The 22782-nt window shown below is 41.1% G+C and overlaps 1 protein-coding gene across 6 annotated transcripts in view; it reads right to left on the bottom strand.

Annotated features, from left to right (window-relative positions):
* Positions 1-2927: 2927 nt before the first annotated feature.
* Positions 2928-22782, bottom strand: part of LOC140596464 (midasin-like) — a 167563-nt gene continuing 147708 nt past the window's right edge. For 2 of the 6 annotated variants that reach the window (XR_011998439.1, XM_072745104.1), the window contains 16 exons: positions 22251-22394; positions 21605-21749; positions 18548-18870; positions 18107-18271; positions 16758-16859; positions 15432-15633; positions 13946-14155; positions 12282-12445; positions 11518-11607; positions 10017-10132; positions 9008-9182; positions 7472-7545; positions 7260-7374; positions 6105-6168; positions 5212-5354; positions 2928-4399 (listed from right to left, as the gene is read on the bottom strand). Coding sequence is in view for 3 of the 6 variants with exons in the window: in XM_072745104.1 (XP_072601205.1) it covers positions 4211-4399; positions 5212-5354; positions 6105-6168; positions 7260-7374; positions 7472-7545; positions 9008-9182; positions 10017-10132; positions 11518-11607; positions 12282-12445; positions 13946-14155; positions 15432-15633; positions 16758-16859; positions 18107-18271; positions 18548-18870; positions 21605-21749; positions 22251-22394 (2421 nt within the window). In the remaining 3 variants the exon portion in view is untranslated. The remainder of the gene's footprint in view (positions 4400-5211; positions 5355-6104; positions 6169-7259; positions 7375-7471; positions 7546-9007; positions 9183-10016; positions 10133-11517; positions 11608-12281; positions 12446-13945; positions 14156-15431; positions 15634-16757; positions 16860-18106; positions 18272-18547; positions 18871-21604; positions 21750-22250; positions 22395-22782) is intronic. The other 4 variants (XR_011998438.1, XM_072745105.1, XR_011998440.1 and 1 more) reach the window with 2 other exon arrangements.

The following is a 22782-nucleotide window of genomic DNA, read 5'->3' as shown; positions in this document are numbered from 1 at the left end:
GTGTTCACCAGGCAAGTACACACTGGATCCACAGGAGTGGGATGAACGGAAGGGAGGGAAACCAGTGGTCAGAGCCCAACTAGAGATGCCCTTTCTTATTTCTCCAGAGCCCCATCTCCCTCTCATCTCATTCCCTGCGTAACCACACCCTCTCCCATTTTTAACTCTTTATATTTCTTTTCTTCCTTTCTCCCTTAACATTTTGCATATGCCAGTCCAAATCAGAGGTGACCCTGAAGAGATTTTTATTAAGATTGGTTTTTAAACAATTATTGATGTAGCAACAATGAAAACGTCTCCCTGAATAAAAGGGAAAGGAGAGAAAATGAGTGGGAAGGAAATATCAGAGAGGGAGACAGAACATGAGAGACTCCTAAATCTGGGAAACAAACAAGAGGTGGTGGAAAGGGAGGTGGGCGGGGGAGTGGGGGTGACTGGGTGACGGGGCACTGAGGGGGGCACTTGATGGGATGAGCACTAGGTGTTATGCTATATGTTGGCAAATTGAACTCCAATAAAATGGAATTTAAAAAATAAATAAATAAAAAGAAAAAAAAACTTCTCCCTGTGAACGACATATTCATAAATCCACTAAATATGAATTTCTTTTAAAGGAGTGAAAATCCTACATATACATAACATTTTCCAACAGCTTCCATATGATTTCCTTTTTTTTCCCTATTCCCTTTCAGATATAACGGCAGCTTTATACAGCAGCTTGCTTTCTATAGGATTAGGCTCTATAAGATGTGGCAAGGAAGTGTACATCATGACTTGTCACCATTGCTGTGAGCCTCTTAAATGGGTCACAGTTACTGAGAAAAGAAGTGAGGAATTCTTAGAGAGTCATAAAGTACGGAGGTGAAATAAATGTTTTGCACATCCTCGGCAACATCAATCCTGAGGGTTTAGGGTCCAATTTAAGGGACAAAGGAGTTCAGGAGGAGAGTGGGAAGAAATGCTGTGATTAGATCAGCAGTGAGGAGCGCACAAACTAAGAATGGATGAGTATTTACAAGTGATGTAAATCTGCAAAGTTTTAGGATAGCAATTAGAACACTAAACGGTCTAAATAGTTCTGGGATGCTCACAGAAGTGAAAGAAAAAGAGATCTACATCTACATCTTTCAAGTCTCTCCGAGCTAGCTGCCTGCAGCCCAGGCGTGATCCTGGAGTCCCTGGATGGAGTCCCACGTCTGGCTCTCTGTATGGTGCCTGCTTCTCCCTCTGCCTGTGTCTCTGCCTTTCTCTTTCTCTCTGTGTCTATGAATAAATAAATCTTTTTAAAACAATGAGTAATCTTTATTAAAAAAAAAACAACAAAAATTAGTGACATAAAAGCGGCAAGGGGTATTTTATGAATTGGCATGACTGGTCCCATTTATGGAGATGAAGACTTTTATTCTAATTTTGTATGGCCTGTTTGGCTGTTCTTTTTGTTTATATAGCCTTAAGAAGTCTCTATATACTCACATGTTTTTCTTTTGAGGCTTTTCAATTTCATCCCCCACCTTTAGAAATTTGCAATTAGACCCTATTGTGTCTTAAAACATTTACTCCATCTATTTATGGCATATGAATGTCAAACCTTTTTCCAGTTGCTAAACTAATTTTGACACCATTTATTAAATTACTCTTCTTGGGCTTTATGATACCATATGGTAATTTTTTTTAGGGTCTGAACAAATTGTTCAGGATTACTTCATAGAGGACTAATACATTTTATTATTCGTCAGGACTAATACCCTGTAGTTTCTTGCAAGAATCTTTTGTATCCTTTCCCTGCAAATCATTATAAAATCTTTTATAGTGCTGAATCTATAAATTAATGTGAGAAGACATTTTTATACTAGTTCTTCCCATCCAGAAACATTCACTCATGCTAGACACTGGGATACTGTCATGGGTCAGACTCACTTTGGGCAGGAGACATAACACAGGGGAGCATCTAAGTCCAATATTATAGATGGCAGGGTTCATACTTGAGAGCTTATCTGAACTAGGCAGCTGGTTCAAGAAAGGCCCATTAGGTAAGAAAATTCCAAACTGGTAGATTCCAGGACCTCTGGTTTGCTGTGACCAGACCAGCTACTGTTGGGGAGATTCTGGGAGAGAAGAGACAGGAGAGGTCACCCTAAGAAGGGTGAATAATGCCCTCTTCACAATAGGGGCCTCTAAAGGAATTTTAGAAAGATCTCTTGGCTGTTATGAGAAAAGGAAGCAGGCAAAGTGACTTGTCTAGGTTATCACCAAAATAGGCCAGAGTACAGATTAAAAGTGCTCCAACTATAGTGTAAGCAGAGCAGAAGGGCATATGGGATAAAATAGATGTCAATGTTAGACTGAACAAGATTGGGGTGTGAAGACAAAGTAAGGCAGCTGTAACTTCTGAGCTCCAAAGGAGACAAGTGTACCCTCAGAACTCCCTCTGTGACCCGACATCACCATTCCTTGGAGGTCTCCTGGAACTGCTTCCATGCTTTCCAACCCTTTTCCCATCACAGCACAAGCTGACAATGGGACTCTTAGGTACCAGCTGGGAAGCTCCAGCTTATATGGTACAATTTCAAAGATATATATGATAGACCACATTATGGTCAGAATGTTAGTGTCTTTGCCTACCAGACCCATCATAGAGGGCAATGGCCAATGAAATGAACAAATATGTCATTTCGAACAAATTTTAGAAGCTCTTGTGCTTTTCAACTTATCCTTTCCTCTGCTGCAGAGCCAGCATGTGGCAGCTCACCCATCGTGGATGTGAAACACAAATGAGAGAGAAACCGTTATTGCAGTGAGTCACTGAAGTTGTGCAGGTCATGGTGACACCATATTAGCCAGTGATAGCTGACTGATGGAGCAGACAAAATCATTCTTCTGGCACACCTTTTATACAGTTGTCATAGTCCATTAAGAATAGTCACGAATTATATCAACAGTGGTATATATTTAATAATTTTCAGAATATAAGCTGCATAGCTTTTTAGAATAAAAGATGATATAACCTGAGGTACATGCTTTAGGACACTTGGTTAAACAACAAGCAATCTGTGTCTTTGATGACCACCTCAAAAATGTGGCAAACTTCACAGTGTAACTTGAAAACAGATGTGGAGATAGACAATTATACATCATGGCATATTGTCTACAAAAGAACATTCTGACATTCTGACAACTTAAATAGAACACAGCACACAATTTCAAGTATTCAAGCAGTGTTTTCTGGCCAAGTAAAAACTGTCTAAAAACCGCTGATGTATTTTGACTTGGGGGGAGGGGGGGGGGCGGAATGTAGCTGCTTATTTTTCCTAAAGACAGCATTTTTTTTTTTTCCAGAATGGGACTGGCTCAGTCCAGCTTAAAAGCATTGGAGGAATAGCTATTCCTCTTGTTAAGAAAAAAAAAAAAAAACAAAAAAAAACCTAAAGAAATAAATACAACAACAGGGGTGGGCTGTGCACTAGGAGGATGAAATAATCAAAGGGAAAACCAGCTTCCCATCATTGCATAGTCTCCTGAAGCAGCAAATGTGAAAGACAACATGGAAAAGCTACTTCCTTTTCCCATCACCCAAGGGTCAGGGTCATTTTTCTGACCACCTGGGCCCCTTGACAGAGTGGTTGCTTTCTGAGAACCCCTATAATGCAACCTACATACCCTCCAAAAGAAGGTAGTTCCCATCACATGAAGCACAATGAGAAAAGATACACACTTAGGACTCCACAAAGCTGCAGTTGTCTCAGCCTCCTGATATCACTTGGATACACATTATGGGCTTGGCAAGGTGGAGCCTTAGAGCAGAGTCAGAAGGGGAGTTGTCTTTAGTCCTTTGTCCAAAGGACTGGGACAATCCTAATTCTAGCAGCTGCTATCGGTAGGTGTTCAGGGCTCCTGCAAGAGGGAAAAAGTAGCTGGTCCCAGGTCTCCTCTTAGGCCAGGGCTTCCGACACCAGACACTTGCTGCTGCTATTCCTTCATTGACCCAGATTTCTTACAACTGTAACCCAGGCAAAGAAGGGAGCCCCAGGCTTGCTCTAGCTCTGAAAGCACATTATAAAATAAAATGTACATTGTAATAAAAACTTTCTGTAGCTAATTAAGTGAATTTTTATCAATCAGATCAAAAGCACTTGTCCAAAAGAGGGAGCACCTAGCCAGAGACGCCACAGTCTGACCGTGGTTTAAAGTCTCACTTTAGATTGTTCCTTCTCTACAGGTGATCGGAGGCTGCCACCAACTCAAACCACTGCCTCAGAGCATCGCTGAGTGTCTCAGGGAGGGCATTCACATCGCGAAGAATGATGTAGAATGGGAATGGGAACTCTTCCATGTATGATCGGATTTCGGGCATCTCTCCAGGTCCTTTAAATATTGGCACTTTAATATCCAAGATAGAATCCTGTCAACAGAAAACATTTTGATATAAAAGAAAAACCAAACCAGTATCCTTGGCTAGCTTTTCTCTGATCTCTTTTGCTAACAGTTTTTACGTCTCCTATAATCTAACTCCTACATATAAAATTAGCTTTTATTACCAAGGAACAATTTTCAGAACTCTTACTGAGGCAGCAGATCTCTTTCTGAGCACTCTTTGAGGGAATATGGGCATTAAAAGGGAGAAAAGGGCAGACAAGAAAACCCAAATTTCCTATAAGGATATTATCCCATTTTCTACATGGAGTAATTCACAAGTCTTCCAACTTGTTATCCAGGCCTTAATGTGACTTGTAGAGACAATGCTTCCCCTGGAACAGAACTGCCCTGTGGGTATCTTTCACTTAGCAACCGCTGCACCCTGCTCTGAGAAGGGCACTGCTGGGATAGAAGTAATTGGAATGGGCTGGGGCTGGTCTACAGTTTCAAGTGGATAAGGCCTATTATCAAGGGCTGCAGTACCTACAAGAAGACAGTGCAGAGGGAAAGGATGACTCACGAGGGTAGGAGATGGCACAGAAAGGGTAGTCTCTGGAATCTGAATTCTGGCTTTCCTACTCATTACCTATAATAACCTGTGTTTATGTCTTTCACTGCAAAGTGGGAAAAATGATCCCTACCTCACTGGGTTATTCACCAAAAAAAAGCGCCTAGAAGAGTGACCAACAGAACATTAGGGGTGATGATGGTGTGACTTAGGCCATATTTCATCAGATAGGACAGGCTGAAGGGAATCCCTACTTTAACCCCAGAAAAGCAACTTTTAGTAACACTTACCCGTGAACTGGGATTGTCCAATACAACAAAAATGACAAAGATGTTAGCATTCCGGGCGGCCTGGACTGCTGCCAGTACTCTGTCTTTACCCTCAAGGAAAAGGCCACGTCCATCAGAGACCACCAGGAGGAGTTGTGCGGTTTCTAAAGTGGAACATATAGTAGGAGAGGAAACAGGGAACAAAAAAAAATCCCACTTTTAACAACTCAAATCTACTTGAAGACAAATTAGTGTAGCCTTTCTCTATACTATTAACCAAAGAGATGTCCAAAACCGATGAATTCTGGACATAAACAAAAGGGACCTAAGTCTATCACTTCAGACCCTCCAGTGGGACAAAGGCTGCACAAAGACATATGAAGCTTCTGTCAATAAAACAATTTCTCTGTCACATTAGATTAATTTCATTATAGCAGTAACAAAACATATTTATGGCTATAAAGTATAAACATAGCAGTATTGAGGGGTGCCTGGGTTGCTTAGTTGATTAAGCACCCTGCTCTTGGGCAGCCCCGGTGGCCCAGCGGTTTAGTACCGCCTTCAGCCTGGGGTGTGATCCTGGAGACCCAGGATCAAGTCCCATTTCAGGCTCCCTGCATGGAGCCTGCTTCTCCCTCTGCCTGTGTCTCTGCCTCTCTCTCTCTCTCTCTCTGTCTGTCATGAATAAGTGAACACAATCTTTAAAAAAAAAAAAAAAAAGCATCCTACTCTTGATTTCAGCTCAGATTATGATCTCAGGGTCGTGAGATGAAGCCCCATTTTGGGCTCCACACTGGCATGGAGCCTGCTTAAGATTCCCTCTGGTCATGAGTATAGTGGGATGAAGCAAGCAGCTTGTGAATGTACATAACAGAAAAGTATTTTGTTAATAAAAATTAAAAACTGCAGCTCACCTGGACTGGTGTTCTGTGAGGGCTGCTGAGCAGCTGCAAACATGCTGGCTACGGACTCCAGAAACTAAACCAGAACCAGAGACAGGCCATTAGAAAACTACTGAAATTCTCTTCTTTGTTGCAGAGACTGAAATTACTCCTAACTCTTAAGTGATAATCAAATAACCTTCTCAGATATATAGGCAATCACACTGCCCCTTCAAGCCACCTGTACTGGGGACCAATGACTCGCACTGTTGGCATCTATCCTTGGGTAGTGGCATTCTCCAGCACAGACCTGCATCTCTAGCATACACGCTATTAGTGTTCTCTAACACACCCTAGAGGAAAAAAAACACTTCCCTTGGGGGATAAAGATAAGACATCAAAAATGCCCCCAAATGAACAAAACAGTTGTCTTCTTTCGGAAGAAAATAATTGAGTAGAAAAAGGCAAGAAAACATACAATCTCTAGTGCAACATAATAAAAATAGGTTAAATCAAGGCAGATATGAAGAGGACAGAATTATCATCCTATGCTGTTTTGAACTTATGTCATCGTGAGCAAGTCATTGGTTTATTTTACATTATTTCTTCTCTAGACTAAATGGGGGAGAAAAATTGGCCGAATTAGAGTACAGGAAGATGGTTTATTTTTGCAAAAGTCCCTAATCTCTCAAAAAACAGGGAGCAAGAGAATTAGTGACACAAAGTCAAGCAATCTTTGGGGAACTGAGAAAAAGAAGTCATGCCCTATTTGCTAATGGGTGCAAATAAGTTTTTATTCCCATGGTAAATAGGCTGAAGTCTAGAACTATTCTGCATTGGAAATTTTACCTGTCCTAAAACCGTACTGGGGAGGAAGAGAATGCTAAAAATTATGTCTCTGGGGCCCCTGGGTGGCTGAGTCAGTTGAGGTTCTGCCTTAGGCGCAAGTCATAATCCCACGGTTCTGAGATCAAATCCCATGTAGGGCTCCCTGCTTAGTTTCTCTCTCTCTCTCTCTCTCTCTCTCTCTCAATCTGGCCCTTCCCTCACTCATGCTCGCTCAATCAAATAAATGAATAAGACCTTAAAAAAAAAAAAAACCTTTTCTAATTAAAAAAATAAAAATTACGTCTCCCCACACCTGCTTAAGAATGACTGTGCAGAGGATCTTTGATGTCGTCAGCATACCTGAGCAATCTTGGTTTTCTTCTGTTGGAATTTGCAAAGTCGCAGAATCTGGGACCCCGAGGAGTCACTGAACTGTTCATGGAATGGATGTAACAGCTTTACGGACTCTCCAAAACTAGAGAGAGAAAAATGAAATACAGTGGGAGTTATTTTTTGTGTGATCAATGTAACAATAGTTTGATTTTCCTACTGGAATTAAAAGGCACCCTTACCTGCACACAGCAATCTGACCCACTTCCAGGAGTGTAAGAGCATTTCCAATCACAGCCAAAGATTCAAATGCCAGCTATGAAATAGAAAGTTAAGGGTTGAAGCAATCAGAATATCCTCTAGATCAATGCCTCTCAGCTTTTATTATACCAAGAGTCCCAAGGAAAATGGTATTTTTGCAGGGCCCACAGGGAATATCACCATGGCTATTCACAATCAAGCCAGAGGCCATAGTGGCTCAGACCCTGTCAAGTATCACAAATCCTGAAACCCAGAATCTATTACACTAGTAGCAAAGGTCTTCTCTAGACATCATCTCATAAAAGTGATCCTAAGAGATTTGGTCCATAAAATTTTTAGAATTTTTCCCTTTGGGGGGTGGGGGTGGAGGGTAGGGCAGGAAGACTACATAAAAAGTAATCTCTTATGGCTACAAGATTCTAAAAACCAATTTATTTTAACCCATATGTAAATGATATCATAATTTTAGAATTTAAATCTCACTAAAAAGGTGATACTTATAGCAGCTAACATCTACTGAACACATATCAAGTGCTAGGCATTAAACTGAGTACATACTTCATTTTAATTTTCACAACTCTGCATATAATAGATACTATTTCAATTCTCATTTTTCAGAAGATGAAACTGACAGCAAATAAATCACCCAACATCATTAGGAAAAAGTGAGGAGCCTGGATTTGAACCTTTTTCAAGGGAACATATATAGAGATTTAGGTTGTTCATTGGTTCATTCTAGGTAATAGCATCAATGCAAAAACCATCAGTCTTCAGTGTCCATAATGGTGATATCCTAATTCAGGCCCTTAATCCATATGTATACTAGGGGCACCTGGGTGGCTCAGATTGTTAAGTGTCTGCCTTTGGCTCAGGTTATGATCTCTGTGTCCTGGGATGGAGCCCTGCATCGGGTTTCCTGCTCAGTAGAGAAGTCTGCTTCTCTCCCTCTACTGCCCCTCCCTCCCACTTGTGCGTGTGCTTGCTTTTTTTTTTTTTTTTTGAATCTTAAAAAACAAAAAAACCCTTGTGACTAAGAGAGCACTAACTCCAGATAATTTCAGACTTAGAGAAATACACTGAACACTTAAAAAAAAAAATCAATGATAGATATGTTGTTGTACAAGGTCATAAAAGATAGTTTAGTTGCATTTTGTGGAAAATAAACATTGTCATAGTTACTCTTCTGTGGCTAGACAGGAGCATAGCAAGGTTAAAAAGAACAACGAAGCCTGCCCCCTCACCCTGTGTGTGTCTCTCTCATGAATGAATGAATGAATGAATAAACAAACTTAACAGGCCTCCAACAGTAAGGGACCAAATTATTTTGAGACATCCTAAATCTGCCTTTTTAATTTCTTTTAAAAATTTGAGGTCTTCTCAAACATGATATCACATTCTAAGAACAGTAATTGGTATTTCAAAGTGCTTTTTGCCAGAACAATATTTTAATCTTCTAGGTGGCCATGAAGCATGGCTTGGGGTCAATTTCTCATTAAACTAGCACTGTGCTTCCTTACCTGTTTGGTATGGTTGTCCACCATGCTAGAAGAGTCATCAATAGCCAAACAAATCTGATACTGGCGTTTACTGGGCTTGGTCCTTCGAAGCCAAATCTTGTCTTTCCGAAATTGACTAGCAATGTATGGAATGACCTTCCTCATGTTTAGCCGCTTCCCGGTTCGATAGTCTCCTCTATTAAATTTACCCAAATGAGGCAAAGATTAGTTAACAACTGCTCCATCCTCTGATAACTTTTTTTAAAGAATAAAATTACATTGTAATACTTCATAAACAAGAATACCAAATAACCAGTAACCTGGCACACTCAAGTGTCACTGTCAATTGAGAATTGAGGGCAGTCAGAAAAACTGGCTATGTATTTGGCAATAATAATTAGGTCCTTCCAGGTAAGCTAAGACACATTTTAAAAATTAGAAAAATAGGGCAGCCCAGGTGGCTCAGTGGTTTAGCGCCACCTTTGGCCCAGGGTGTGATCCTGGAGACCTGAGATTGAGTCCCACGTCGGGCTCCCTGCATGGAGCCTGCTTCTCCCTCTGCCTGTGTCTCTGCCTCTCTCTCCACACAGCCCCCCCCCCCCCCCCCCCCCGCCCACCGTGTGTCTCTCATGAATAAATAAATAAAATCTTTAAAAAAAAAAAATTAGAAAAATATGTTTGTGCTGATTAAATCTTGGATTCTTTTCTGTTCTGAAATTGTCAGTCTGGATAAATCTTTGAAAAGATCTAAGTGAGTAACACATGCAGCAAGCCTACACACCCATCTAAAGGCTCAGCCAATTTTCCCATCAGATGTTAATAAATCAAAGGAACTGTAGTCATACCAAACTTAAAAGACACTTTTTAGAGGTAACATGAAAAAAGGTATAGAATCACATACTGGTGCCTATGCAGCACAAATGGCCACCACAAGCCAGTACTGTAAGTGGTTAAGGGCTGAGCTCAATAGAAAGGGTGACAATGCCATCTTTTCAGGGCACTATGAGTGAGTCCAATGGAGAAGACTTACTTCAGCTTGGCTGCCTGGGTAGGCTCTAATATGAGGCGAAGCTGTTCACACAACTGCTGTGAAAGAGGCGCAGTTAAGGCCAGGTAACTCTGCCACATCTCAGCTGCAGCCTTTTCCTGTGACAATAACGTGGAAGTTACCCATAGAATGTCAGAGCCAGCCAAAGTCATTACAGCAAGAGGACACTTGAAGCAGAGCAGTACAAAATGACCTGCATGAACCTGGTCCACAGAAGCTAACTCAAAAGGTTCTCTTAGCAAGCTGCCATCTAGTTCATATCCTTAAAAATGTCTCCTCTTCTACCAAACCCACAACCCTCGGTTCCAAAAGAGAAAGAATGAAAATGGCAGAAAATACTGGAATTCATGCCCAAATCAACACTTTATTCTCACTACTTATGAAGCCTATAACCTGTATGCTTCATGTGGCTAGGGAGCTGTGGATGGATATTATGGTGCTATGAGATCCAGCCACATAATCATGGGCTCTCGGGAGTCATGTTTCAAAAGCAAAAGCAATGAGTGCAAATATCTCAACAGTGTGCTTATTGCCTAGACACAAAGCTCCAACTATGGCAGAGCCCTCCTACAGGTCTGTAGGGTGAATGAGGATAGTGGCTGCAAAATATAAACATGTACACATACAGTAAATTTAGGATGCCAAGTCATTAAAAATGAAGCTTCTGACTTAATGCTGACACATTAAGTCAGCCAGCAACATTCCAGGTGGCCTATTCTGTTAATGACACATTTTGCCTCATTTTTCAACCAATGTCATATCTGTTTTATCTATTATATACAGTAAGTAATGGAAATGAAAGGAAATAAACAGGGACGTCTGGATGGCTCAGCAGCTGAGCATATGCCTGAGCTAAAGCTCAGGTCCTGATCCTGGAATCCAGGATCGAGTCCCACCATCAGGCTCCTTGTGGGGAGCTTGCTTCTCCCTCTGCCTATGTCTATGCCTCTCTCTTTCTGTGTTTCTCATGAATAAATAAATAAAATATTTTTAAAAAGACTTTTTTAGGGACAGCCTGGGTGGCTCAGCAGTTTAGCGCTGCCTTCAGCTCAGGGCGTGATCCTGGAGACCCAGGATTGAGTCTCACCCACGTCAGGCTCTCTGCAGGGAGCCTGTTTCTCCCTCCGCCTGTGTCTCTGCCTCTCTCTCTATGTGTGTGTGTGTGTGTGTGTGTGTGTGTCTCATGAAGAAATAAATAGTCTTTAAAAAAATAAAAAAAAGACTTTTCAGTTTATTTATTTTTTTGACTTTTCAGTTTAAAAAAAAAGGAAATAAATACATCAGCTTCTCTGTTTTAATTAAGCTACATATCTAGTGGCAAAGTAGGCAGAAAGCAATGGATAGGCTTAGGCTTCAGACTGTAATTATAGCCTCCATCCTCACTCTTGTTCAAGGGTGATGGGTGCTAAGAACCTGTTGAGCTTGCTGTATCTATTTAAAAAAAAAAAAATCAAGATATCTTATGAAAAGACCAGTGACTTACTTCTTCTGGGTTTCCAGACTCATGTGGCTGCCACATTTCCAGCTGTCTCTCCAGTTCCTGTCTTAGCTCGCTGATATCTTTTAAAAAGGGCTAAGAAGAAAAAGCCACAGGTAAGAGGCAGTCTAGGGTGAAATCACCAACTCATTATCACTGGCTGCCTTCTTCCCAGCAGTATGAACTCCAAATACATAACATGAGAAACAAAACTTAAGCAAATTTAATGGCACAATAAGAAGATGCCAGGTAACTAGTCTTCTTCCCATTTTGTAAAGACAAGATAAAGGAAATCTTACCATTTACAAGAAATATATACAGCAAAATAAAAACCAAAGGTATTAGTATCAGAATGTTCTTTGATTAATCGAGACTGCTATTAAATCAAATGATTAGGGAAAACAACTCCGTTAAATCTGCTTTCCCTAAGGATTCTTGCTACTTCACCAGCAAAAGCTATAAATTGTCCCTACAGGATTCTCACACAAGGATGCTGGACATGAGAAGAGTAGATCTGAGAACCTGAAGCTGGAGGACCAGACCCACCAGCACAGCCAGGTCAGGACAGATAATCCATCAGGACCCTGGGATTGACTGCTGGAAGAGTGTTATCTATTTAGAGAGAACTGTCACAAAGAGTTCTAAAAAATTTGATAAGATACTCCCAACAATGAGATATTCCATGAAGTTCTAAAGACAAACATTTAAAAGCAGTTTATAACTACATTTTGTTAACTTATTAAAGCAGTAATCTGTGAAAATTTTAGTACCTGGAAAACTGTGTCCATGAGGAACTGATGGGCTGTGTGAATGGTCGAATCTCGGCTTCTCTCTGGTTTCTCATTCTCTGTCTCCTCCTGTGATACGTCAGTCCTGGGATCTTGGTCTTCTTCTGTTTTAACAGCTTGAGTCTCCACCTCCATCTCATCAAAGCCTATTTGCATTTAAGAGAGTTTTACTTACCATAATATTACAAAAAGACCCTTTGCAATTGCCTGCCAATCCTAATAATTACTCAAACCTCACTCCTTCACTCCTCAGAAAATTTCCACATGTTCTTTCTCTTTGGGTCAGTCACTGCCAATTCTTAGTCCATTAAGCTCCCCTCCTCCCCACTGCAATGTCAAAGGCGGCTGTTCTACAAAGAGAAGTAGGGGAGACTCCGAATTACCCTGATAAGCCTTGTAAAAATGTGTGATTCTTTAAACTACATGCATATAGACCTCGGATAAAAATAAAAACTAAAAGTCACATTCCATTCTAAAGATGAGAAAACTGAGGCAAAGAATATATACTCAACAAACATATTTCCTCAACCTATAATGTGAAGAAGAGGCAAAGTCTGGATTCTGAATTTTCATCAGAGCTATGCCATTCCCACTGTTATATAATGGCTGGGCAGTCATAGTTCTAAAACCCGAGAGGACAAGAAGAAGGCAGAAAAAAAAAAGGCCCTTGAATTGGGTAGGTTCTTTTGAATTTGCATTTATTCCACCACTGATAAAGTTATTTTTTAATGTGTTAAATGTATGTCTTCTTTTCTTTTTTTTAATAAGTTGTCTAGTAATAATACTTGGTCAACTATATTTAAGACATTTGGTTACTTTTTCTTTTTTTTTTTGTTTTAATTTTTATTTATTTATGATAGTCACAGAGAGAGAGAGAGAGAGAGAGAGAGAGAGAGGCAGAGACATAGGCAGAGGGAGAAGCAGGCTCCATGCACCGGGAGCCCGACGTGGGACTTGATCCCAGGTCTCCAGGATCGCGCCCTGGGCCAAAGGCAAGCGCTAAACCGCTTCGCCACCCAGGGATCCCTGGTTACTTTTTCATATGCATTTTCCCCATTCTATTTCTTTAAATATTTTTACTGTATCTTATGCTAATAGTCTATATTTTTATATAATTGAAAACATTTCTCTAATAATCAAGAGTGTATCTTCTGATCATAGCTGAATTAAGTATACTATTTTGTTTCCTATATATTTTTTAAAAAACTGGTGGCCTGAAACTCAGGTTTCTGAGGTGTCCTTGAAGGATACTGTCTACACCACCACCCCACTTAAAAAAAAAAATTATTTATTTTATTCATGAGAGACAGAGAGAGAGAGAAAAGCAGAGACACAGGCAGAGGGAGAAGCAGGCTTCCCACAAGGGAAGGAGCCTAATGTGAGACTCGATCCTGGACCCCAGGATTATGCCCTGAGCCAAAGGGCATATTCACTTACTGAGCCACCTCAACCACTGAGCCACCCAGGCGTCCCACAACTCCACCTTTTGACTCGGAAGTGAAATATAGTGAAATTATCATAGGCAAATAAGTACCTAGACCATGGTTTAGGATACGGGAAAACAAGCCAGATCAGACTACAGAACACCAGAAGTGATTTCTCCAAGTCAGAAAGCTCAGAAGGGATTCGTTCACTGCAGGACTCACCCGGCGTGGTCCCTGACTTGACCTTCTCTGGTTTCAGCTGCTCTATGTCTGCTGCTCGGAGCTCCTCCTCCTTCTCTGTGTCCAGGAGGGTATCCTCCACCTCCTCTTCCTGATCCCTCCTGGAATCTTCTGTAGACTGTTGCTGTTGCTCCTTGCTTGCCACATCTTGCCACATCAGCATAAAGCATACAAATACATAGAAGCCTAGGTCTTTGTAGAACAAAGTAATCATGAGTGGGTGTAGTTTGTCCTTTTTAGCTTCCAAGGTTTTATTCATGCTGGTTCTCCTGCTGACCAACTATGTGCCATGAACACAGTGCTTGGCTTTTCTGTGCCCCGGAAGCTCTACTGACCTACTGATGTCACTACCTATTCTCTACCACAAAAGTAAGATGCTTAACTAGGTTTTTACTGCTATTACAAGAGATTGAACTAGAATAAACAGGCTGGACAGATGACTCAGCAGTTAATGGAATTAACCATTATGTGCTCCATTAACCATTATGAGTGAAGAAACTATAATGATTAAGAGTATAACACAGGACACAGAAGAACCAACACCGAGACTAGCATTGTGATTTGGACAAGTTCTTAAACTTGTCTGGCTTCAGTATCCTCATCTATGAGGTGGAAATATCATAGCCCAGGGATGCCTGGGTGGCTCAGTGGTTGAGCACCTGCCTTCGGCCCAGGGAGTAATTCTGGAGTCCCGGGATCAAGTCCCACTTTGCGCTTCCTGCATGGAGCCTACTTCTCCCTGTGTCTCTGCTGCTCTGTTTGTCTCTCATGAATAAATAAATAAAATCTTAAAAAAAAAAAAATCATAGCTCATTAAGATTATTGGAAAAATTTCATGATCATTCAACAGACCGAAGAGTGGTACAAAGTAAAGGCTCAATTCATGGTAGCAATGATTATTACTGCTTTATTTTTCTAAAAAGTGAAGTCAGAAAAGTAACTCATGGTAGAGCAATCATTTCTGAAACTATGTTCATGGATAAGTATCATGAACACTAAATTTTGCATATTAGGAATAAAACACTAAAAAGTCACCAAGAGAACTAGAAGGAGAGACTAAGACTGGTCACTCCCTTGTGATTTTCTTCCTCTTTTCACTTACGAAAAAAACATACACTTCTAGTTCACACCTCCTGCCATTGTAGGAGTGACCTCACAGTGACCAAGAAGCAATATGTCCAGTACTCAGAAACCCTGAAACTAGTGCTAGGTTTGGATGTGGCCAAATGTTATCATGGATATTAAAAGACTTATCCCAGACCCCGAAACCCTGAACACTTGCACTTGCTGCAGATATCGTTTTAGACCCAAACCAAACTGTATTCCTGCATAATTCTTATTAGAGAGAAAATAGTTCAAAAAAGCCATTCCCACCCCTAAGATGAATTTATTTATCTGCTGGGCACACAGTCATACAGCCTAGTCTCACAGAGAACTCAGCAAAGGAAAAGCCTTCTCTGAACCATACCATACATCTGTGCATCATAGGGGTCGCTGCCTTGCTTAATGTGCTCAAAGGCATCTGCGTCTTCTGCCTGCGGCTGGGGCTGGGCTGGCCCCTGCTCAGTGTGGTTCTCCATATCCACAGTCTTCAGCCGCTTATGCACATGCTCACTGTGATCACCCATGGAGCGTTCATTGTCGGCCTGTCCAGGTTTCCTCTTGAAACTCTGTGGGAAATAGGAAATTCACTAGAGTTTTGTCTATACTGGCAAAAAAGACTTAACATACCTAATAAAGTTAACCAGCCCCCTATGGATGGGCAACCACAGAAAAATAGAATTCAATGCAGCTGTTAAAAAGAATGGGCTGATCTCCAGACAAAAAGTATAGATCTGTATGATAGACTTTAGATCTGAAATAAAAGGAAGAAACACATCCATACTTAAGTTACATACACAAAAGTACATGTAAAACAAGAAAAAACTGTTGGCAACAATTTATTCTTATGTGGCTTAAAGACAGGAATAAGATGGAAGCTTTTTAGGGGATTGCTTTTTATATATGAATTTCATTTCATGTACATGAATTATATCCCGTTAAAAAAAAAAAAAAAAACCAAGAAACCCTAATTTTTAGGGTCACCCATGGGACTCAGTCAGCTGAACATCTGACTCTTGATTTTGGCTCAGGTCATGATCTCAGGGTCATAAGATCGAGCACCACATCAGGCTCCAAACTGGACTCAGTGCTGTGGGCACAGGGTCCACTTGGGATTCTCTCTCTGCCCCTTCCCCCACTCATGCTTGTGCTCTCTCAATAAATAAATAAATGAACTTTTTAAAAACCCTTATTTTTAAAACACAAAAAAGTGGGACAGTGGAAAAAAAGACTGGCTAGTACTAGGCAACAACAGCCAACACTTGGCTCTTAGGCTGTGTAAAGGAATAGGGAAAGTGTGTGTGTGTACACACACCCCCATGGGGAAGGAGCCTGGGGTCCTGATATGCTTGCTATAGCCACCATCATGTTTGGTGAGACAGCAAAGCCTGGGAGCTTGGCTGTTTTTAAACCACCACACTCGGGATCCCTGGGTGGCGCAGCGGTTTGGCGCCTGCCTTTGGCCCGGGGCGCGATCCTGGAGACCCGGGATCGAATCCCACATCGGGCTCCCGGTACATGGAGCCTGCTTCTCCCTCTGCCTATGTCTCTGCTTCTCTCTCTCTCACTGTGTGCCTATCATAAATAAATAAATAAATAAATAAAAAATAAATAAATAAAAATAAACCACCACACTCAGGGCATCTTTTCACACATAGCCTGCGCCCAAGTTCAGCAGAAGAGGGACAGAGACCTGTGTGTTTTTCCTGGTCTGTTTCTGGGAAGCCAACCGAGCGATGAAGTTGGATTCATGGCCTTCTGCCTGATTTGCATCCGCAGCTCCACTTCCGTGTTCCTATGAAATCCAAGCGACGAGAGAATGAAAGTGGAAGATGCCGTATGAGCACCTGGCTACTGTGCTGTTTTATGTGCAGTTTCTCTATTATTTTCCTCTCAGAGTCAAAACAATACACCTGCCTCCCTGGTCCAGAACTCACCTATGACTAAGGCCTAGCCTGTGGGCAAAATTAAGAGCATCTAAATCCAGATAGGTCACCCTCTTGAGGGACTTCACTGTGTAAGGCTGATTAGTTCCTTGTTTCCAGAACGGTAATGGCTTACTCTGAAGGCAGGAAAGACCTCTACAAGAATCCAGGCTCTGACATTTACCAGCTGTGCACCCTTGAAATGGTCATTTCACTTTACTGTGGCTTATTTAGATCAAATATAAAATGGAGAGAGTAGTAACGATAATCAGCAGTCTTAGAGAACTATTATGAGGATTTGAAGTAATAAAAATCCTTAGCACCTACCTAAATGGGTGCTCAATAAATGGGGGGTGGGCAGTACAAGAAGTATAAGTAAGTGTTGTTACTGGTGAGAAAACTGGGTTCAAAGAGCATGAACAAGATGTCCAGAGTCACCACTGTAAGTAGCAGGTCCTCTCTTTCCATAGCATATAAGTGGCCTGAACTGTGGTCCATATAGAGAACAATCACTCTAGCTAAAGGAACAAAGAAGTGCTTTGCTTTTTTAAAAAGAAAACCTTAAGAGCAGTGCCTAAGTGGCTCAGTCATGATCTCAGGGTTGTAAGATCAAGCTCCAGGTTGGGTTCTGTGCTGGGTATGGAGCCTGCTTAGGATTTTGTCTCCCTTTCCCTCTGCCTCTCCCCCTCCACTGATGTACTCACTCTTTCTTAAAAACAAACACAAAACCTTTAGAGCCCGGTGAACAGCAAGGAAATACTATTAAAAGGCAGATTACTGCCTCTTGAAGACTAAAGTCTAAATTCAACCTTCCTTTACTTGGAAGCTTTCTAAAAATTAACACCAACTGGAGTATCCCATGATGTACTACCAGCCTAATAGCTTTTTCTCATTAAGCACAATACTTATATACAGCATGTAGCAAATATTCTAGGGTTTGTTCTGAGAGCCATATAAAAGTGCATATCTGAATCATTTTCTTAAAGAATGGAAGATCATCTTTTAGATGTTAAGAGAACATCACATATACACCAACTACTTCTAAACAGATGGTGGTTTCACCCAGGGGAAAGAGACCCTCTAGAGGCAGCTGGCACAGGCAGTGAGGGCCTATTACCTCCTTCCCCCGCTCCTTCTCAGGCGCAGTCCCAGCCAGCTCCACAGCTTGTGCACTCTGCACACTCTCCAACCCAGTCTGTCCGCAAGAGTCATGCTCTTTCCTCTCCGTGGCCTCTGGCACCTGTTCCTCTGTGTCAGAATTCTCTCTGCCTTCTTCTTCTTCCTGTTTTTGCAGGGTAAGCAAACACCACATTAAAATACTCTGAAGGAAGAGTATGAGGCAGTGGGGTGAGGGGTGGATCCTGCAACAATAAGATACCCCATTCCTCACCATGGGGAGTCTGCAGGGTTATTAGCCAGAAAGGGTCTTAAACAGAAACTTAAAGCTGCTCAGCAGCGCCACCTGGTGATAGAGAAGTATCCTAAAAGATTCTGATCGGAATATAGTAACCTCTTTGCTATTATTTTTACTTGAGACAAGCCAGACACTACACAATACCTGGGGCTGGAGACCTTGGTCAACAGGAATGCCATTCTCTGCACTTCCCTTACTGGCTTCCTCGTCCTTGTCTTCCAGAGACTGCTGCTCATCCTCTGAGTTTTCTTCAGGATGTTCAGCAGTATCTTTGTCTTGGCCGTCAGTTCCCGTGTCCATCTCTTCCTCCTCCTCGCCCTTTTCCTCTTCACTGGGGCCTTCCTCAGGCTCATGTTGGCCCTGCCCTTCACTGTGGTCAGCCTCGATCTCTTCCTTTATTTCCTCAGCTTCATGACCTGCTTCTTCAGTATCCATTGGTTTTTCTTTAATTTCCAAAGGATTTTCTTCTGGATACAACAAAAGTAAGAAACACAGAATTTAACACAACTTAACATGGGATTGAGTTACATAAGCTTTTTGTTATTACTCTTGAACCAGGAATTGGCACACTATGGCCCAAGGGCCAAATAGGGCCCACGTGTCTCTGTAAATAAAGTTTTATTGGAATACAGCCACATCTATTTGCTTACTCATGTGTTTAGCCTGCCTACTCTGTGTTGCCTATGGCTGCTTTCACACTACTATAAAAGCAGAATGGAGGTTTTGCAACCCCTGTCGCAGCTTATGGCCTATAAAGTATGATACATTTATTATCTGACCCTTACAGAAAAAGTTTGCCCACCTCTGCTCTAAAACACTGTATGTTACATATAATTGTCTGGATGGTGCATTTCATTTTTTTTTTAAGATTTTATTTATTTATTCATGAGAGACACACACAGAGAGAGGTAGAGACACAGGCAGAAGGAGAAGCAGGCTCCATGCAGGGAGCCCGATGTGGGACTCAATCCTGGGTCTCCAGGATCAGGCCCCGGGCTGAAGGCAGCACTAAACCACTGAGACACCCGGGCTGCCCTACATGGTGCATTTCATTAAAAGATTCTAAGTAATCTACCAAAAAAATCCTAAAAGCCAGCACAAAAGGAATATTTTGGACCAAAGATGGGCAATGATGTTTTACCCTTGACAATAACTGGTAGACAGACTTTTTTATCATACACAGAAAATACAACATATGTTCAATGGAAACATTCCTATTTGGAAAAGTTTTGTTTATTAAAAGCATGTTCCTATACTTTGGACACTTCAGAAATCAAAGCTAAATAATTTTTTAAAATAATTGCTTCTGGGGGATCCCTGGGTGGCTCAGCAGTTTAGTGCCTGCCTTCAGTCCGGGATGTTATCCTGGAGACCCGGGATCGAGTCCCACATCAGGTTCCTGTGTGGAGCCTGCCTCTCCCTCTGACTGTGTCTCTGCCTCTCTCTCTCTGTCTCTCTTATGAATAAATAAAATTTTTTAAAAAAAATTGCTTCTTAGTTTATATACACAATTGTCTACATCTTGAATTTAAGGTTGATGTCAGAATCCAAAATTATATGGTAGTGAAATGGTCTCAGAAGTAGCAACTTATACAGTGCTAAATAAGTCAGCTAGAATTTTTTTAAGTAGGCTCCACACCTTGCATAGAGCCCAATGTGGGGCTGAATTTAGGACCCTGATATCAATACCTGAGCTGAGATCAAGAGTCGCACACTTAACTGACTGAGCTGCTCATGTGCCCCAAAAGTCAGAGTTTAAATGTAACAAGCCTCACCTTGAGATGCTGGGAAATTTCCTTTAGGTTTCTTAATAAAACTATACAAAAATGGGGGATGGGTGGGTGGGGAGTAAGCTATAGAGAGATTCAGAGAGTGAAGACTTGTTCTTAGGATGAGGAAAGCCTGTTATCAAATTTTCAATCAAATGATTCTGGTTAAGTAACAGTTCACAAATTCATTTTTTTAATTATTAAATACTTCAAGCATGGAAAACGCATTTTAAAATTAAAAACCTGGGCAGCCTGGGTGGCTCAGCGGTTTAGTGCCGCCTTCAGCCCAGGGCGTGATCCTGGAGACCTGGGATTGAGTCCCAGGTCAGGCTCCCTGCATGGAACCTGCCTGTGTCTCTGCCTCTTTCTCTCTCTGTGTGTCTCTCATGAATAATAAATAAACAAAATCTTTTAAAAAAAATTAAAAAATAAAATTAAAAACCACCTAGATTTAATAGATGTGAACACTGTGCTGTATTTGTATCAAACTTCTGTCACTTGTTTTTAAGAAATAAATGGTTCTGGGTACAACTATATGGATTCTGGATGCCTTTGCCCTTCCTACTTCCTCAAAGGTCACCATAACCTGAAGCTGCTGTGTTTTCTTCCTTTTTGTGTTTTCCTATATTTGATGCACCCATTAATATATAGTATTAAACTTTTACATAAACGTTACCTCTTATTTATTCTTTTATAACTTACTAATTTTTTCCAATATGGGGTTTTAAAAAGTTTAATAACTTTTCTATATATGTAACAGATTTGTTATGAAGCACAGTGAGGCTAGCTTCTATCTGTCTGATTACCCACCATGACTGGGGACTTTCTTTCTATTATAGGGGCATTTTCCAAACAATACAGTATCAGCTCTCCCTAGGGAACTCACTCAAACTGAACAGCGGATGACAGGCAGATTACTGTCAAGTGCCCTGTGACTTCTCTTGATTATTCAGTTTCATTCCCTGTAACAATGACTTCATATTTCAAATTAAACATGTAACAGATGCACAGCCACCAATAACTGAAACAATCATTTCCCTAAAAAAGCTGTACCTAAGGCTCCACTAGAGGCCTCATATACTCAGATTTCAGTGTTTACATCAATCCATGAGATGGGGCATCGAGATGGCTGTGAGGAAATGAAGCTTTGTGTGATGAAGGACCACACAGCTACTGCAATGCTAAAACATAGGACAGGAGAGGACATTAATGACAAAAAACCTGCTAGTTTACTTTCACTGTACTCAGCTTAAGCTTTAAGTCTAACTCAGGTGAGAGAAACACTACAGAGAAAAAGCAAACAATTTTCTCAAAGAGGAATTGAGATGACTGGACAAGATTTTTGACCTGCCCATGATATGGCATGAAGAAATTGGTTATTGTACATTTTTAGTGAATTCCAACTGGTCTCTTTAGGTTTTGAAAGACATACCTCCTTCTTCATGGTCTGTGTCCTCACCACCGTTCTTGTCTTCACTGTCTAGGTTCAAGTCATCTGGAAGGTCCAAGGCCTCAGGTTCTGGCAGCTTCTCCTGATTGCCATGGTAAGGATCCACCTCATTTTCATCATATTCCCTCTTTGGACAATGGAGAGAACAGGAAAAAATAAATTACAAACTTTTTAAAAAGTAGTATTTGCATATAATTATCTTTAAGCAGCTATGCTAACAGAATACAAAGTCTCTTCTCTAAAATTTCCCCCATACTTCAGAATTTTACAAATGCTTCTAGAAATTTCAAATTTCAAACTTCACTTTCTATGCACGTTCTCCACTGATAAGAGGTACTGTGTTGCTTAATTTCAAGAAAGAAACTAAGGTTTACGAGGAGATATATAGAAAAGAATCACAGAATTTAGCTTTCAAACTCCAGCATGAGCCCAAACAGCATGAAGACTACCTCATTAGTAACCAATAGATATTTTATGAGGTGTTGAGAGACTTTGTTACACGTTTTATGAGGCAATGGGAAAACAACTGATGAACAGGATGAAAATATCTTAAGACTTCCCCAGGAGCTCTGCAGTACAACAGCCCTGGCCTTGAATCAGGGGTAGATCCATTTCATAACCTCATCACCTCATCTATTTGTTCATTAATTTTGTCCTGGCCTTGTCCATCATCAGCAACTTCTTCTTCCTTTTCCTCCTTATCTTGGTTTTTATCTTTGTTTGATTTCCCAGCATCTAAGTTGTCATCTTTGGCAACAAGTCCACAATCTTCCTAAATGTCAGAGGAAGAAAAGGCACAAAATCACAAAATCATTATTCTCAATCTAAGAAACTGCTTTCATGTAGGTTGATTCTATCTAAATTAGTTCTTAGGCATGTACAATTTCTGCCTGTTGGGCCAATCCCATGGAAATATCCAGATGACAGGGTGTCATTTACAACCTAGAAAGAATAGTCTGGCTTTAGCCCAGATGGCAGCAGTAATAGCAGAGGTGTGAACAGTGGGATGGGCCACACTGTGCTGCTGCAGAGTCCCATCCAGCCTGACTTTTCCCAAGCAGGGAGGTGGAGAAGTTCAGTGGCCAACAGCCGAATCAGAACACTTGCATTGAGTCTTAACTTGGCTCTTCCATAATACATGGCCCAGGTTAGGCCATTCT

Source organism: Vulpes vulpes, unplaced genomic scaffold (assembly GCF_048418805.1).
Source record: "Vulpes vulpes isolate BD-2025 unplaced genomic scaffold, VulVul3 Bu000000666, whole genome shotgun sequence".
Lineage (NCBI taxonomy): Eukaryota > Metazoa > Chordata > Mammalia > Carnivora > Canidae > Vulpes > Vulpes vulpes.
The sequence above is the reverse complement of the archived record's forward strand: the minus strand, read 5'-3'. Positions and strand labels throughout refer to the sequence as shown.